Genomic DNA, 15,286 nt, shown 5'->3' on the forward strand with positions numbered 1-15,286 from the left:
ATCGCATCCAGCCCTTTCTGGCCATTACATTTTACGACAAATTGATTAAGCATGAACTTCGCACCCTTAGCATCGGGGTGGTGCTATAAAATATGACCACTTTGCGAGCATTTAGCAGGCACTTGAAAAATTCCAAAAAAAGGAAAGCCCGACTTTCGCCCAGTGGGTGGGAACTGCAGCAGCCACCCGCTCACGTGTCACGCACACGTGCGTATTATTTACACGCAATATTTTTTTGTTCTACCATGTATCCGGCCTGCTTTCCATCCTCGTAATTGAAGTTATTGATTTTTATGCCAAGCACCGGCAAAAAGAACACAATCCCTTACCCACAAATGCGACTTGAATAGTCTTCCCCCACACAGGTCTTCGGTCTCGTCTCGATTAGCCGCATCGGCAGTCATACATCAAAAACAAATGTCGGCCGGCCTGGATTCCCCCGTCTTGCACGGAAGTTGCAAATATGTTCACTTAATTGCATTAAATTCGGGGTCCCCCCAGCAACCCCGGTTGGTATTTTGGGTTGAGATCAAAGTGCTGGGCAAACATTCCGTTTTGGACATCCCAAAATGGATTATTTTTTCCCTTTTTGTCGATGGATTTGACTTGAGGGCGTTCCGTCCAGAACTTCATTTGTCCAACGCCATTTGTCCTTGTATCCCAGCATCCCTGAATCCCCGAATCCCACTTAATTGCAAACTAATTACACAAAGTAAACAGGACATCTGAGATTATAATTACTGTGAAAATGGAATGTTTGTGTAATTAAATCGGGGGAATGAAAAGCTATACCTTATAGAGGAGGAAGTTAATTTCTTTCAAAGCTGACACTCTGCTAAGAGCTCTCATAAACTTAGAAAGCCATAAAGTATGCCTCGGGGAAACTAAAAATATGCAGTAAAAAATCTCTTGAAAATTTATGATAGTCTCACATCCTAAAAGGCATTAAATTAATTTCTTCATTTGTCTTTGAAGTTAGGGAAGAAAAACAGCCAAAAATATTTTCATAAACTTTTTACGCAAAACAAAATGTAAGTAATTATTAAATAATATCACCAATATAATCAAGTGTCCAAGTGAAGAGTTTCGAGTGCCAAAGCAACAGCTAAATGCCAAATTTAAAATAGTGTCTCGATAATCAACGGTTAACCTTTAAAAATGGGTAATACATCATCGGCATCCTCATCGGGAAACGGCGGAAAAAGTTCACGGAAATGTCGCAGCCTACCCAACTCACCGGATGTCAGAAGGTAACTAGTCGGAGGGCATTTATAAATTATAGATCTCCCTTGAAAAATGTCAGTCCACATTTCTGGCCACTAATGAGTGTCATCATGCGCGCAGAAGCCATTCGAATTGAGCCAAGTGTCAGCACAATAAATCAAGTCAATCAACTTCTCGACTCCCCGAAACGAAAACAGAGTTCCACAAAATTTACGATAATATCTCAAGCTAAAAGAATATATTTATAGAAGCTACATGGCCGACAGAGGAGGGCCCCGAGGGTGCAGATCTTTCGGCGGCTAATGGAAATGACATTTTGTGGTTCCCAAGATGTATTCGAGCAAGTGCAAATTTTCCCAGCTCTCTCCAGATTCATAATTAATGTCGGAAAGTCTGTTCCGACTTGGTCTATATCTCTTCTGGCTTCTTTTGGACAAACACATGTCTGGAGGTGCCGAAAGCGACACAGAAGATGACACGCGATCATCGGAGAGCCGGCTGCACTTGGATCTGAACCTCAATGGACTCTCGAATGGACTTTTGTTGGCTGCCAGCCAGACGGCTGCTAAATTCTGTTGCTGGAGTCCCCAGTTTGTTGCCCTCTCCCCCGAAAGATATTCGAGTTACATAATCTAGCGATCGTCTGGGTTCAGCTGCCTCGGCTCGCTCTACGAAAATAGAAATATTATTCAAATGTATCAAAGTGCATTTTTGATAGACGCACTCTGCTGGGTGTCCCAGCAGCAGGCCACCCCTGGAAAACTCTTCAAAAGTGGTGCAGTTCGAAAACCAACCACCATATCGAAAAACCTTTCAGTTATGATGGAAATGGTGCGACACTGTCTCGCCCATTCTGTTTCAAAGTCAATAAATAAAACATTTGCCAAAGTTGCATAATTGAAAGAGAGCCAAGACCGGAGACCGAGGAAAATGTTTCGGGTGTTGGGAATCTCGGAGTGCGTAACGCCTTGCTGCTCAACAGAAGGCCCGATGCAACCCCTGATATGAAATCCTATTTGTTCTGCCATCCCCTATGCTATGTGGCAGCATGTGTGGCACTCGTCAAACGCAAATAAAAAACACACAAAATGTTGTCAGCTGCATTTGCTGTGGGTGTTAGAATATAATGTGATGTTTAGAGTTGCACAACTATCCATCCACATTGTCTGAAATGGCCAGAAAGTCTGGTTAACTTCCAAGATACTTTTTAGATGCCCTCACCCCTAAGACTATACGTTTCCCTACGCACTTCCATTATAACAAATATTTGCACCCACCTAGACTACATTCTGCAGGAGAGTTAAGCACAAAAAGAAAATGTGGAAGTTGGCACTTGAGTTGGCCAAGTGTGTAAGCTTGCGACTCCCTTTCGCCCCTTTTAGGCCACTCGAGGCAGCCGCCAGTGTTTGTTGCCACTGTTTGCCCGGCCACTCGCCCGTTGCGGTTCCTGCCACTGCTTGCAACTGCGGCTTGTTTACAGCTTTGCGGCTGCCCTGCCCCAGTGTGGCATAAGCCAACCTGCTGCATATTTAAAGATGTCAACCAGCCAACAAAAGGTGGCAGTCCAATGACGAAGGCGACAGCCATTAGCAAGTGAGTTGCTGAGAGAAACATCTTTGAGTTTGCCGTCCGCCCCCCAGCCTCCTCCTTGGGTGTATCTGTATCCGAGGGATTGCCAACGGAGTGGTGGATGGAGGGGGTCGTAGCAGACGCTATTAATTGTTTCTTGTGGCAGCAACAGCAGCAGCAGCAGCTGCAGCTGAGAAAATGCGTCTCCAAAGCCACACAAACAAGAGAAGTTTCGCTCCGTCTAATAACTGAAAATCGTGACTTTATGTCTGCACTTGAAAAAGAAGCTACAGAACGCTGAACATAATACTGGTATCCAAAGCTCTCTAGTTATCCAGCGGATTCCCAAAGGGCTGACTACACGACTTTTAAGAATGAACACGTTCTCGGGCGTATCGCGTTACCAGCGTTTCTAATGGCGGGCGACATTTTGACATGGCTTTTAGTTATGAACAAAGCCGGTGTTGATTATGGTCCAAATGGAGGGGCGAGGCATCCCAAAAGACTTTCCGCCAGCCGCTCCAAAGAGTTCTTGTTTCTTCAATGTCTCCATGAAAAGTTTACTTTACTCAAAACTTTCCTATTGCCAAGTAATGCCAAGAGATTGTTTACTTTCAATAAACTGTTTCGGATTTATAAACAAAGCAATTATCGGGGAATATTCTCCTTATTGAGGTAGCTATTGAAGTGCATTTTGTGGAAAAGTGCATTGCCGGAGATTGTTTGTGAAGTTCTTAGAGGAAAAACAATATAAACATGTGGAATCGATTTCCATTTAGCCCTGACAGAGAAACCTAGAAGGCATAAACATTCGCCATCGACTCCGCCAACACGATGTGTGTCGGTGAATATGGTTCTGATTCGACTTTGGCACTGTGTTGGTTCTCCACTCCTTGGCCATCTCAATGGCATATAATTATGCTTATTACCAGGCATTCAACACCCACTCGAAAACATCAAGGCAGAGTGAAGTAAAAAGTAAGAAGGCTACAAGATATTAGACTATAAGATACCTGGTACTTTAAGGTTCACCTTGATGGCTGTTAAGAGTATTAATAAACCTCTTCTCTTAAAAAAAATAAATCTTATACTGGGTATTAAAATAATACACTCTTCAGAAGCCTTAACTTATTCTCGAGTGCCTGACAGCATGTCGGCCAAGTCAACTCTCGTAAATCTAGCACAAGAGTCAGATTTGGGTTGGCTATCTGAGAGATACATTATGTGTCTGCTGGATGCGGTTTGAATAGCTACGAGTTTCTTCGACGGATTCAGAAGCCTACCAAATAGCTGTGGCGAATTTATGAAAATTCTCTGCACTTAACGGCTTGTTAGGACTGGGGGGATAGTTCAAGAGGTTTTTGGGTCGAGATGAAAATTGTATGACCTCCTGCCACATGATGGGTCTTTGGAGGAGAACAAAATGTGGCTAACGGAGAGGCATGCAGCATCGCTGTCCTTTTGTTGGTAAATAACTCAAATGCCAAAGGGCCAAGCCTGATTGCAACTTCTAACCATAAACGGAGAAACTCCAGCCTGGCTGGCAATAATAAAAGCGAAAGATGTTGCATAAAAGGCAACTGGCAAATGCCCAAAATGGTCACAGCCGGTAGAGCCTTCTCCATGTCCATATACACTACCTTGTTTCCAGCTGCACTGAGAAAACAAAGAACTACATAGCTTTCTGAATATCTATTCTAAAAATATGAAGACTTGAAAAATATATATTTTTTGTAGTGTTTTTGTAGACTCCCCTTCAGAGGCAGGCTTTCAAAAGCTGTTGCCATGACAAATGCAACTCAAGTGATACATTGTACACACGGCAGGCACAGTAGCAGCGGAAAAATGCAATGCAAACTAATGGTCGGTCGAAGGGAGGGCTGGGGCCAGATTCAGATGCAAAGATGGAGCTGCAGGACTTGCCCAGTGCATTATATATATTTGTACAGATGCCATCAACATTGCCCCTCGCCGTCGTACGGAAATGTTTTGAGACTGGTCCAAAACTGCGTGGGCTGCTGGAGCAGGGAAGCGGTGACAGGGAAGCGGGGGGCACACACAGGTGAATGCCACCAAGGCAATGGAGAAATCAGCCATCCACAGTGGCAGCTATTATGAGCAGCGCACACATAGCACAGCTCATTCAGTCTGCCACCAAAGGTCAAAGACATTTGGCAGCTGTTGCTGCCGCTTCTGGTGCCGATTCTGGTTCTGGTTCTGCATCTGTGCGAATCTCTGCATCTCCCGGCAACAAATCAAAAATGCGTACTAAAGATGTAAATTCAATTTGCGCAATGGGGGCCAACGAGGGCCAACGAGGGGGAATGAAATAAATAAAGAGACGTCGGAGGCGCCGCTTTTGACATGCGACACCTGAGACCTGAGACAGATGAGATGCCAGCCAAAGATACGGATGCCATTTCCGACCCATAACAAGTTCAACAGTAGTTCTTCTTTTTTTTGTGAAAAGATACAGTTGAAAAGAAGATGGAAACAAAAAGATAACATAATTATACACTGTATTAAATATAATATTTATTTTTTTACTAAACTTAAAGAGTTCTTAAATCGCATCCACCTATGAGCCCCCAAAAATATAAAGATTGTCAAAAACTCATCTCGACAAAGAACAACTTTTCAGACATTTTGAACAATAAAATGCAAATATCATAATACGAAAGTAATTTGGCATTTTTTGCTTCAACCTTTGTATGTTGTTTTCCTGAGCAATGGCTGGGAAAAGTGTCTTGACGAAAGAAAGGAGCGACTGCCATCCTGAGACATCCTCCTGGAGTCTGGCATGCGTATTTAATTTGCAGTAGGAAGCCCGGCAACTTCATTTGTCTGTCAGCTTTGTTTTTATTGTCCTTTTTTTTATTCATTTAATACAATTGTTACTCGTCCTCCGCCTTTTCCTGGCTGACTTATTAATGGCCAAGAGCAACAACTGTGCGTCGGCATCCACAAGATACATTTGTATCGCGCAGCTCTGTCTGCGGCCAGGGCTCCCCGTTCAGAAGTTTATGGTAGGACTTATTAAAAGTTAGTGCCAGTCCTTGCGTATTTTATATATATTTTTTAATACTTCTCTCTTAATTTGCCTCCTTAATCAGTCTTATGACTAATTGCGCAAACTTGAATGGAAAACTCTGGAAAAATGTTGCTTTTTGGGATGGACTTAAGAGGCTTTCATTTAATTATTTTAAGCCTGCATATTATTCTTTTACTTTGTATTTTTTCTGTAGAATAAAATGTTTATTTGATTGTAGGACATACATAGACTCAACTACACTTTTTACAGCCCTGACTGGTACTCGCCAAACAAAAGTATCTTTGTTGTACAAAGATACTCGCAATCATATGCAAATTTATGGGCACGAATCGTAAAAAATTTACTGCAATCACCAAGTTTTTAAGATTTTTTTTCTCTTCTTGCGTTTATTTTTTATGTTTTTTATTGCACCGAGGGGCTTGGCGACATGTTCATTAATTTATAAGCGGACAACCATTTCGAGAAGTATCTTGCCCATCACGGCTCCGGTTAGCGGAGCCAGGAGGCCGTAAAATCCATAAATAATTATTTTTATAAAATATATCCATTTCATATCACTGTTTATGCACTTTTTTAATAACTCTTCGTTCTCCCCTTCATTGCAGGCAAATAGCACCCGCCTACACAAAGGTCAATGGCGGCACCGCCATCCCCCTCCCGGCCACCGTGATGGTGCAACGTCGCTGTCCGCCGGACAAAGTGCGTCCGCTCCCGCCCACGCCAAACCATACGCCATGTGAGTACCTCCCCTCCCTCCCCCTAGGGGGGTGTGGGAAATTTATTAAAAAATATTTTAAGTCCTCAACCACCCGGTTTTCTGTACGGGTGTGTGCCAAAGGGAGCCGTTGTTTACGGGCGGTAAACAAATTTCGGTCCCGGGATACGGCAAACAACCCCCAACGATCCGGAAAAGCCGGGACTAGCTGCACTTAGTCGCCCACCTCTCCGCCGGGAAACGGAGCTTAGCCCTTTCGAATACGGTGTTCGGGTGGGACTGGGATGACCGAGATTTTGTCACTGGATGGGAGCAGGGATTCCTTTTATTTTGTATTTCCTTTGCTGCTCCCCCGTAATCAAAGCTCCCCTGGGATGCATTTGGGGTTAGAATTCCATGTAGGACTGCCGTTTTTTACGTGCCGTTGATTTGCGGAGACTGTAACTGAATTCTTCATTTAATTAGGGAGCAGGGGAATACTTGAGTTGAGGTATTGAAATCTTTAATTAAAGGAGAGAAAGAGATTAAAATGAATAACAGATTATTTTTCATAATATAGAGACTTTCAGGGAATAAATCTCAATACAATATTGAGTTGCATTGACTTTAAATCATACTGTTTTGGTTGATTCATTCAGTTGTTATTTATAGATCGTTTTCTCCTCCAGAATGATTTATCTTCCAAATATTTGGATGGTGTCTGCGCAGACATAAATCTGGGAACTGGGAACTGGGCACTGGGTACTGGGAATTGGTTTTTGGGACGCCTTCCAATCTGTTATCAGCCTCACGCGAGGCAATTAATTAGCCTTAATGTCCGCATTGCCCTTTCGCATTGATTTATTTGCCTCACTATACTGACTTTGTGTTGTTCCACCTTTTCAGCGATTCCGGGCCTGGGGAAGAGCGGAAGTGATTTCCATTCAAGCCGTCCAAACAGTCCGCCCACCAGTAATCACACAATCCAGAGCCTCAAAAGCGGCAACAACAATAGGTGAGCGTCATAAAAAATACATTATTTTATGTTTTAATAGTGGAAATATTTTGCATTTGCAGCCTGCGTCCGCCGAGCGTGAAGAGCAACCACCAGAGCGGGATTCCCTCGCCGAGCAGTCCGCAGACCGCTCCTGTCCAGAAGCACTCCATGCTGGACAAACTGAAGCTGTTCAACAAGGAGAAGCAGCAGAATGCAGCCAACGCCGCCTCGGTGGTCAGCAAGTCGCAAATCCAGTCGAAGCGGACCTCCTCCTCTTCGGGATTCAGCTCGGCCCGTTCGGAGCGCTCCGACTCCAGCCTGAGCCTGAACGATGGCAGCCACGGCAACTCCCAGCTGAAGCCTCCCAGCGTCAGTGTGGGTGCCCAGAAGGCTCCGCCGCCCAAGACCAAGCAGTCCAAGCTGCTGGCTGCCCAGCAGAAGAAGGACCAGACCAACAACAAGGCCAGGCTGGACAAGAAGGAGAAGAGCCCGGCGAGGTCCTTGAACAAGGACAAGGACGAGTCGGGAAACGAGTCGCGCAGCTCCACTATGGGAAGAACAAGCAAGAGCTCCGGCCTGGCCCGGGGTATCGGAGGGGTGGAGAAGAACACCCCCAAGACGGCCTCCAAGTCGTCGCTGCACTCCAAGTCCGACTCGAGGAGCTCCTTGAAGGCGCCCCAGCTTCTACAGAGTCCCAGTGGCACTGGCTTGCCCAAGCCCATTGCGGCCATCAAGGGCACCAGCAAGTTGCCACAATTGGGGGCAAGTCCAGCCCTGCCAACCCCCGTCACAGAGCCGCCTCCTCCAATCCAACCGCAAATGTTTAAGCGCGAGACTAGCAACATATCAGAGAACATATCCCAACCGGGAATGGGTGAACCACCCGTCACACATATCCTCAAGGCGGCGGCACAACCGCCACCCCCGCAGCCCTTCTATGCCAACAGTCAGGGCGGCTATCTAAGTGAGCCCAGCACTCCGCAGCACAGCTCCGGAATCTACGGCAGCAGTCGCCTCCCACCGCCCAAGTCTGCCCTGGGTGTCCCCCGGAAACTGGAGTACAATGCCGGACCTCACATACTGGCTCGACCACCGGGGATGCAACGACCTCTGGTCAACTCTGCCCCAAACACTCCCACCGCCTCGCCAAACAAGTTCCACACCATACCCTCCAAGATCGTGGGCACCATCTACGAAACTAAGGAAGAGCAGCTGTCCCAGCTGCCACAGCTGCCCCATCAGGAGCAGCAGACTTCGGTGCTGCCTATGAGACCGCTGCTCCGGGGCTACAACTCGCATGTGACTCTGCCCACAAGGGGAGCTCGCGGTGGCCACCACCCCCACCAGTCCTACCTGGACTTCTGCGAATCGGATATTGGCCAGGGCTACTGCAGCGACGGGGATGCCCTGCGCGTGGGCAGCTCCTCCACGGGCGCCCGCTTCCAGGACATCGACAACGGATACCTCTCGGAGGGCAGCAGTGGCCTGCATGGACCCACCTCGTCCGGTGGAGGCATCTCCCACGGCAAGCACTTCCTCAGCATGATGCGGGCACGCACTCAACTGCCCACAACCATCGAAGAAAGGTGAGTGGATTTCAAACAAAAATTATATTTTAAATTAAAAACTTGAGTATAATTTTGCCAAAAAATGAATTTCATTCGCCGGTTTAGACTTCCTTTCCCCCATCCAAGCCAAAAAGTTTTGGTTATCGCTTTCTTTCTCGACTGTTTCCATGACTCATCCAAAGTCTGTGCACAGTTCCTCCATTCATCCACTGATTTGGTCGATGTGCCACCAATGTTGCCTTCACTGACACCAATGAGTCAACGAGAAATACCGTTTCTCAAGTGTCGCCTTGGCCTCTTCCAAGAAGATTGTCGCCTGAAATGTGGCGTGTTGGGCTGCAATAAAGCGGAATTTGAATAAAAGAAGTGCCTGGTCGATTGCGACTTTGACTTTAGGCCTCAGTGAACTTGTTATGGTTTTTGGGTGTCATTTGACAGCGTTGTTTTATGTTTTTCTTGCCGCATTCTTTTCCTTTTTTGATGCCCCACTTTTGGTGTCAGGGGCACCACGACCAGCACCAGCCCGTCGAGTGGCACTCATCATCCTGTGAAGCAGTTAATTGCGATGGCAGTCACTTGACTACCTTAACAACTTCCTGCAGGATACCCAAGTGTATCCACTTCAGAAAGCCGAACCCGGGTCCCCAGCTCGTATTGCCAATTTGCATAAAATCCACTCGATGTCGGCTCCCAGGTCACAGGGGCAAACTCGTGTTGCGGCATGTCAGATGTCATTTACAAATTGTCAACAGCAGACGGCTTGACAATCGACAATGCTCACCTGTCAACAGGAAATGTTCGGCACACAATTGATTCACAAACAGGCTCTATCCCATGGATTCTATGGCAACCACATCGTCTGTTCCTGGCCAAAACACTGGAATGTGCTTTGCTAACAAGAGGCATACTTGCTATCAGGTTGCTGGCCATGAAGGGAATGGGGCTGAAACTTTTTGGTTAGTTTTTTTGGATCATTTTAAATTTTTTTAGAAACTAAAAAAACTTTTGATGAAGAATGGAAGGATGCCCGATATGGCCCCCAGTGGAGGCTATATCTTTGCCAATTTCCATCCGATTCCTGAGCGGAATACCTTAAACGATTTGTAGATCGATTCTCCATCATTCTGCATCAAAATCTAAGAACAAAATATTTTTTTAATTTTCTGTCAAATTTTCTGGGGGTCCCCTTCAAAATGATGAAGAATGCAAGGATGCCCAATATGACCCCCAGTGGAGGCTATATCTTTTCCGATTTCCATCCGATTCTTGAACGGAATACCTTAAACGATTTGTGGATCGATTCTCCATCATTCTGCATCAAAATCTAGAAACAAAATATTTTTTAGATTTTTCTTCAAATTTTCTGGAGGATCCCCTTCGAAATGATGATGACTGCAAGGATGCCCAATATGGCCCCCAAGGGATGGCTATATCTTTGCCAATTTCCGTCCGTTTCCTGAACGGAATACCTTAAACGATTTGTAGATCGATTCTCCGTCATTCTGCATCAAAACCTAGAAAAAAAATATTTTGTAGATTTTTCTTCAAATTTTGTGGAGGATCCCCTTCAAAATTATGAAGAATGCAAGGATGCCCAATATGGCCCCCAGTGGAGGCTATATCTTTGCCAATTTCCATCCGATTCCTGAGCGGAATACCTTAAACGATTTGTAGATCGATTCTCCGTCATTCTGCATCAAAACCTAGAAAAAAAATATTGTGTAGATTTTTCTTCAAATTTTGTGGAGGATCCCCTTCGAAATGATGATGACTGCAAGGATGCCCAATATGGCCCCCAAGGGATGGCTATATCTTTGCCAATTTCCGTCCGTTTCCTGAACGGAATACCTTAATCGATTTGTAGACCCATTCTCCATCATTCTGCATCAAAATCTAACAACAAAATATTTTTTCGATTTTCTGTCAAATTTTCTGGGGGGTCCCCTTTGAAATGATGAAGAATGCAAGGATGCCCAATATGGCCCCCAGTGGAGGCTATATCTTTGCCAATTTCCATCCGATTCATGAGCGGAATACCTTAATCGATTTGTAGACCCATTCTCCATCATTCTGCATCAAATTCAAAAAACACATTATTTTTCAAATTTTTTGCTGTTCCCCCTTTCTTTCTTATATTTTATTTGTCTACGAACATGTTGGAAGCCCAACGAAATTCATTAAAAAACGCTTATAAACGCTTATAGTGGGTGGGGAAAAGCGTTGAAATGGAGCTGTCGTGGGCTTTCACATTTTCATTAGCTTGCGGTTCTGTCAGTGCGTTTGATCTGGGAAATTAATGCAACACCATGAGCAGAACGGACTGAGCTCTTTATAAATAGGAACAGCTGTCGACGCCCGCGCTTAGTTCAAAGGCATCGACCCCTGGTAACGGGGGTGGGGCAAACCAGGGTCGACTTTTGAGCCTTGGTCACGTAGTGCAGTTGGAAAATAATTTGTAATTGAATTTTAATGCACGGTCCTGGCTGTGGGCAACCTGTCGCATTAGTGTCAGAGCCTGAACCCGGGGAGTCAGGGTCTCAGGGGCAGGAGCTAATCAGTTGCGGCCCAGACACCTGCAGGACATAATTTCTGAAGCCCAACAAGTGAGCCGGATCCTTGCCGGACTTACGACGCCTCAACGTGCGCCAGGCGGTGTCTGGCCATGAAAGTAAATCAAAATGCAGCAGGGTGCAAAAATATTTAAGGGGGGCTAGCCGGAAGCTCTGCAGAGAACAGGATGCAGACAGTTAGGTGCATACCCAGACAGGATCTTTGGTGGGGGGATGTGCGTCCACATATGGCGGTTACCCCGCCATCCTGACCAGCAGGCTCCCTTTGAAAATCCCTGACCGTTGAAAATCCCTTCTACCTCCCTTTTATTTAATAAAGCATTTTTCAATTCATTTGATTTATGGCGTGAGCGTGAGATACAAGCATTTCCATTCCAAAGGATACCCTAGGTATGTTTGTTCTATTTTAAAGCCAAGCTATAACAGATTTAAAGCTAGGAACGGTGTTGCGGTGTCTGGCGTAAAAACTGGAATGATTCTCGTCTCATATTAGTGATTTTAACAAAACCACATTGAAACCCGGAAATTGAAAATAAATTCCGAACTAAAATTCTCGCCAATACGCTTAGCCACATAATAATGTGTGCAAATTGTTTTTATTAATGAAATCCGAAACTCACTGAACCAAAACTGAACCCGTGGGCCAAAAATGTTTTTTTCTTTCGATCTAGACTGACCGACCACCTGTATCCCACCCCAGGCTTCTGCCGTGTCCATTCGAGTGTTCAAAGGCAAGGTTGAACCCCTGGCATCCTCGTTTGATATGGTTTATTTGTGCCCAAACTTTTTTTCCATATATTTTTTCTATATATTACCATTTTGGTGATGTGTTGTCGAGGTGGGTTAAATTAAGCGAACATTTTTGGGATATTCAATTGGTTTGAACGTCCTTTCGCATTAGGGCTCGTGTAGCGCGTTGAAAGCATATTTTATTTTTTAAGTGGGTCCAGAAATGAAGTGAAAGTTATACTTAAAGAATGAAAGCAAATGCTACTTTCATCAACAAGAAATATGTTTTTTTAAATTTAATTTATAAATTCTCGCGTGAGACTGGTAGGGGAAAGAATGAAGAATGCATGAATATGGGTAAAGATATCACAATTTTTACATCAATTTTTCCAATTATTGTTTTGTGTTCATATTACACAGCTTTGTGTTTTCATGTGAATAACAAATAACAATAGTATAATTAATAAAAGAATTCACAAGACTTATTTTTTGAAAAGCTAGGACCTATACCAGGACGTACTAAATGTGCCAAGCTATAAAAGCCAAGACACAAACCAACAAATATGGTCGCACAAAAAATTATGGCAAGCTGGAGTACCTAAGACACAAACCAGTCTTAGCCCCAAATTCGTACGGCAAAACCAAAAACATGAATAAAATCGAGTTCTAAGCCGGAAAAACGTGTATGACGTAAAATAAAACCAAAAATATAAATTTAGAACCTGGACAGAAATTTGTGGCAACGCCAAAAATGAGAGTCAACAGTAGTTCAGAGATGTGGCAGCACAAGAAAACGTTCGAGTCTGGCAGCTTCTGTAAAGTTTAAATATGATAATTTCAAAGCTTAAATTTTAACTCAAAATTTAAGTAATAAAATGCTAAATAATAAATAATATTTTTAATTTAAAACACTTTTAATAATTTTTAAAAGTGCTGCGCATAAAAAATATATAAAATTTGTATGCACTCTCAAATCGATAAATAAATGGCAACAGTTGTCAGGCTTAGCAAACAGAAACCAGTTGCAGTTTGCGTTTGCCGTATGCTAAACTCAAAGAGATAACATTGTGGTATCCACATCCCCTGGCCCCTAGCCTGCCTCCCCCTGGCTTTTTGGTCAACTATTTTTCCGCTCACACCCACCCACGTCATGCGAGACAAACAATTAAAAGAAACTCAAAGCGTGTGCAAAGCGTTAGTAAGCCTTTAAGCCATGACTGACCTTTCCACATGCCACAAACCGTACAAAGTGTGTGTGTTTGGTTGGTTGGTTGACTCGGACATGGCCAGCAGCGTTAGAGTCTTGGATTTTGGCTTAATCGTTTCCCAATAACGTTGGCATAGCCGTTTCTTTGTAATTATTACGCTGGCAAATGGAATTTTCGATTATTTTCTTGGAATGCGATTGATTGATTTGAATGGAATTCGGAGAATAAAACTTTTATAATTCTTATATTATTTTTCCAGCTTAAATCAAGCAGATGTGATCTTATTTATTATTTTACTGATTGATGGACCTTTTTCCGTTTAATAATATTCGCCACCGATTTCATAAGATTAATGAGCAGAGATCTGAATAATGAAAAGCAATGAAAAGTTCCAAGTGTGCACATGGTGCTTGATTTCTATCTTGGACCAACAAGTTTTTTAGCCAATTCGATTGCTGCTTTAAATCAAGTTTCGCTTTTCATTCAGCAAACACTTTACTGGTTTTTCTGTTTTTTTGGCAAGAAATTGCATTGGCAGCAGAACCAGCCCGCCCTTGGCTTAATTATTTTTAGAGTAAAGCCCCGGTTGGCAACAAAAACAACCAAAAAACTTAAAAAATTTATCTTTTGAATTTCTATTAAACAAAAAAGGACACATGGGTGTAAAGTTAAGAGAGTTCTTAACCATTAAGAGAGCTATCTACCGCTAGCAGGGTATAACAGTCTTATAACAGACAAGCGAAAGAGAAAAATACTGTTAAACAGAAACTGTAGAACAAATCGTGTTTTTTGATAAACTCCTGCAGGAGCAGGAAGGAGTCCTGACATAAGAAATTCCCTTGCTCCCGGCTGAACATGATTCATACCATGTTCCAGGACTCAGGACGAAGAGGGAGAAACCATTGTAAGCTGAAAGACTATGAGAGGGGTCCTTTTTTTCGTATTGAAGTACCGAGGAACCATAAACTTGGATAACTGTTGCACAAAGAGAAAGAGAATGTATAATACGAGTAAATAGTTGATATCCTTTTGATAAACGATTCCTTTTTGAAACATAACCAAGCTAATATTGAAGAGTAAAGATTTTTCTTTAAATGAACTGTTTACTGTATATTTTTTTCGACTGCCATCTTAACTTTCACATCGATACCAGCTCAATAAATTTCAATTTCATGATGACAACTTCCAGAAACATTTCGCAAAACTTTGCCTCAAGTTTTCTTTTTCCCAACTCTTGTGACCACTTCCACGTCTGTCTCCCCTATCCTTTTTTTAGACGGCTTTGTAAATTATTGTGCCTTTGGGCTGCTTAACTATTAAACAAGTGCGTGGCTGGCCAAAAAAGACAAGAAGAGATAATAAAAACGCCCAAAGCTCAGAATGTGTAGATAAATTAGGGTGAACCTTTCATATGTCAGACTTATTCACTATGGAAGCTACTTATAATGCTCATACGCCACGTTGGCCCAATGAAACTCTAATTAGTGTAGACATATATTTTAATATTAAAAAGAAAGAGTCCACCCTAAGGAACTTGTACAAAGGTGGCAATCAGGTGGGCAGGTGTCGCAAAACTTCGCTTGCGACTGGCGTTGCATGTCAGAAAACCTTTTACTTTCAACACAAGCCGCCGAGCGTTCTCTTAGGAGGCACGAAGCTCTCTTCATTCGACTGG

General features: G+C 43.6%; 1 protein-coding gene across 7 annotated transcripts in view; it reads left to right on the forward strand.

Moving 5' to 3' along the window:
* The window catches only part of LOC6497261 (protein sickie), a 155,476-nt gene that overhangs the window by 100,161 nt on the left and 40,029 nt on the right, over positions 1–15,286 (forward strand). For 5 of the 7 annotated variants that reach the window (XM_044716266.1, XM_044716268.1, XM_014906113.3 and 2 more), the window contains 3 exons: positions 6,451–6,581; positions 7,446–7,554; positions 7,617–9,122. In XM_044716266.1, coding sequence (XP_044572201.1) covers positions 6,451–6,581; positions 7,446–7,554; positions 7,617–9,122 — 1,746 coding nt within the window. Of the gene's footprint in view, positions 1–975; positions 1,251–6,450; positions 6,582–7,445; positions 7,555–7,616; positions 9,123–15,286 lie in introns of all 7 variants that reach the window. The other 2 variants (XM_044716269.1, XM_044716270.1) reach the window with 1 other exon arrangement.

The sequence above is a fragment of the Drosophila ananassae genome, chromosome 3R, assembly GCF_017639315.1.
Source record: "Drosophila ananassae strain 14024-0371.13 chromosome 3R, ASM1763931v2, whole genome shotgun sequence".
Taxonomy (NCBI): Eukaryota; Metazoa; Arthropoda; class Insecta; order Diptera; family Drosophilidae; genus Drosophila; species Drosophila ananassae.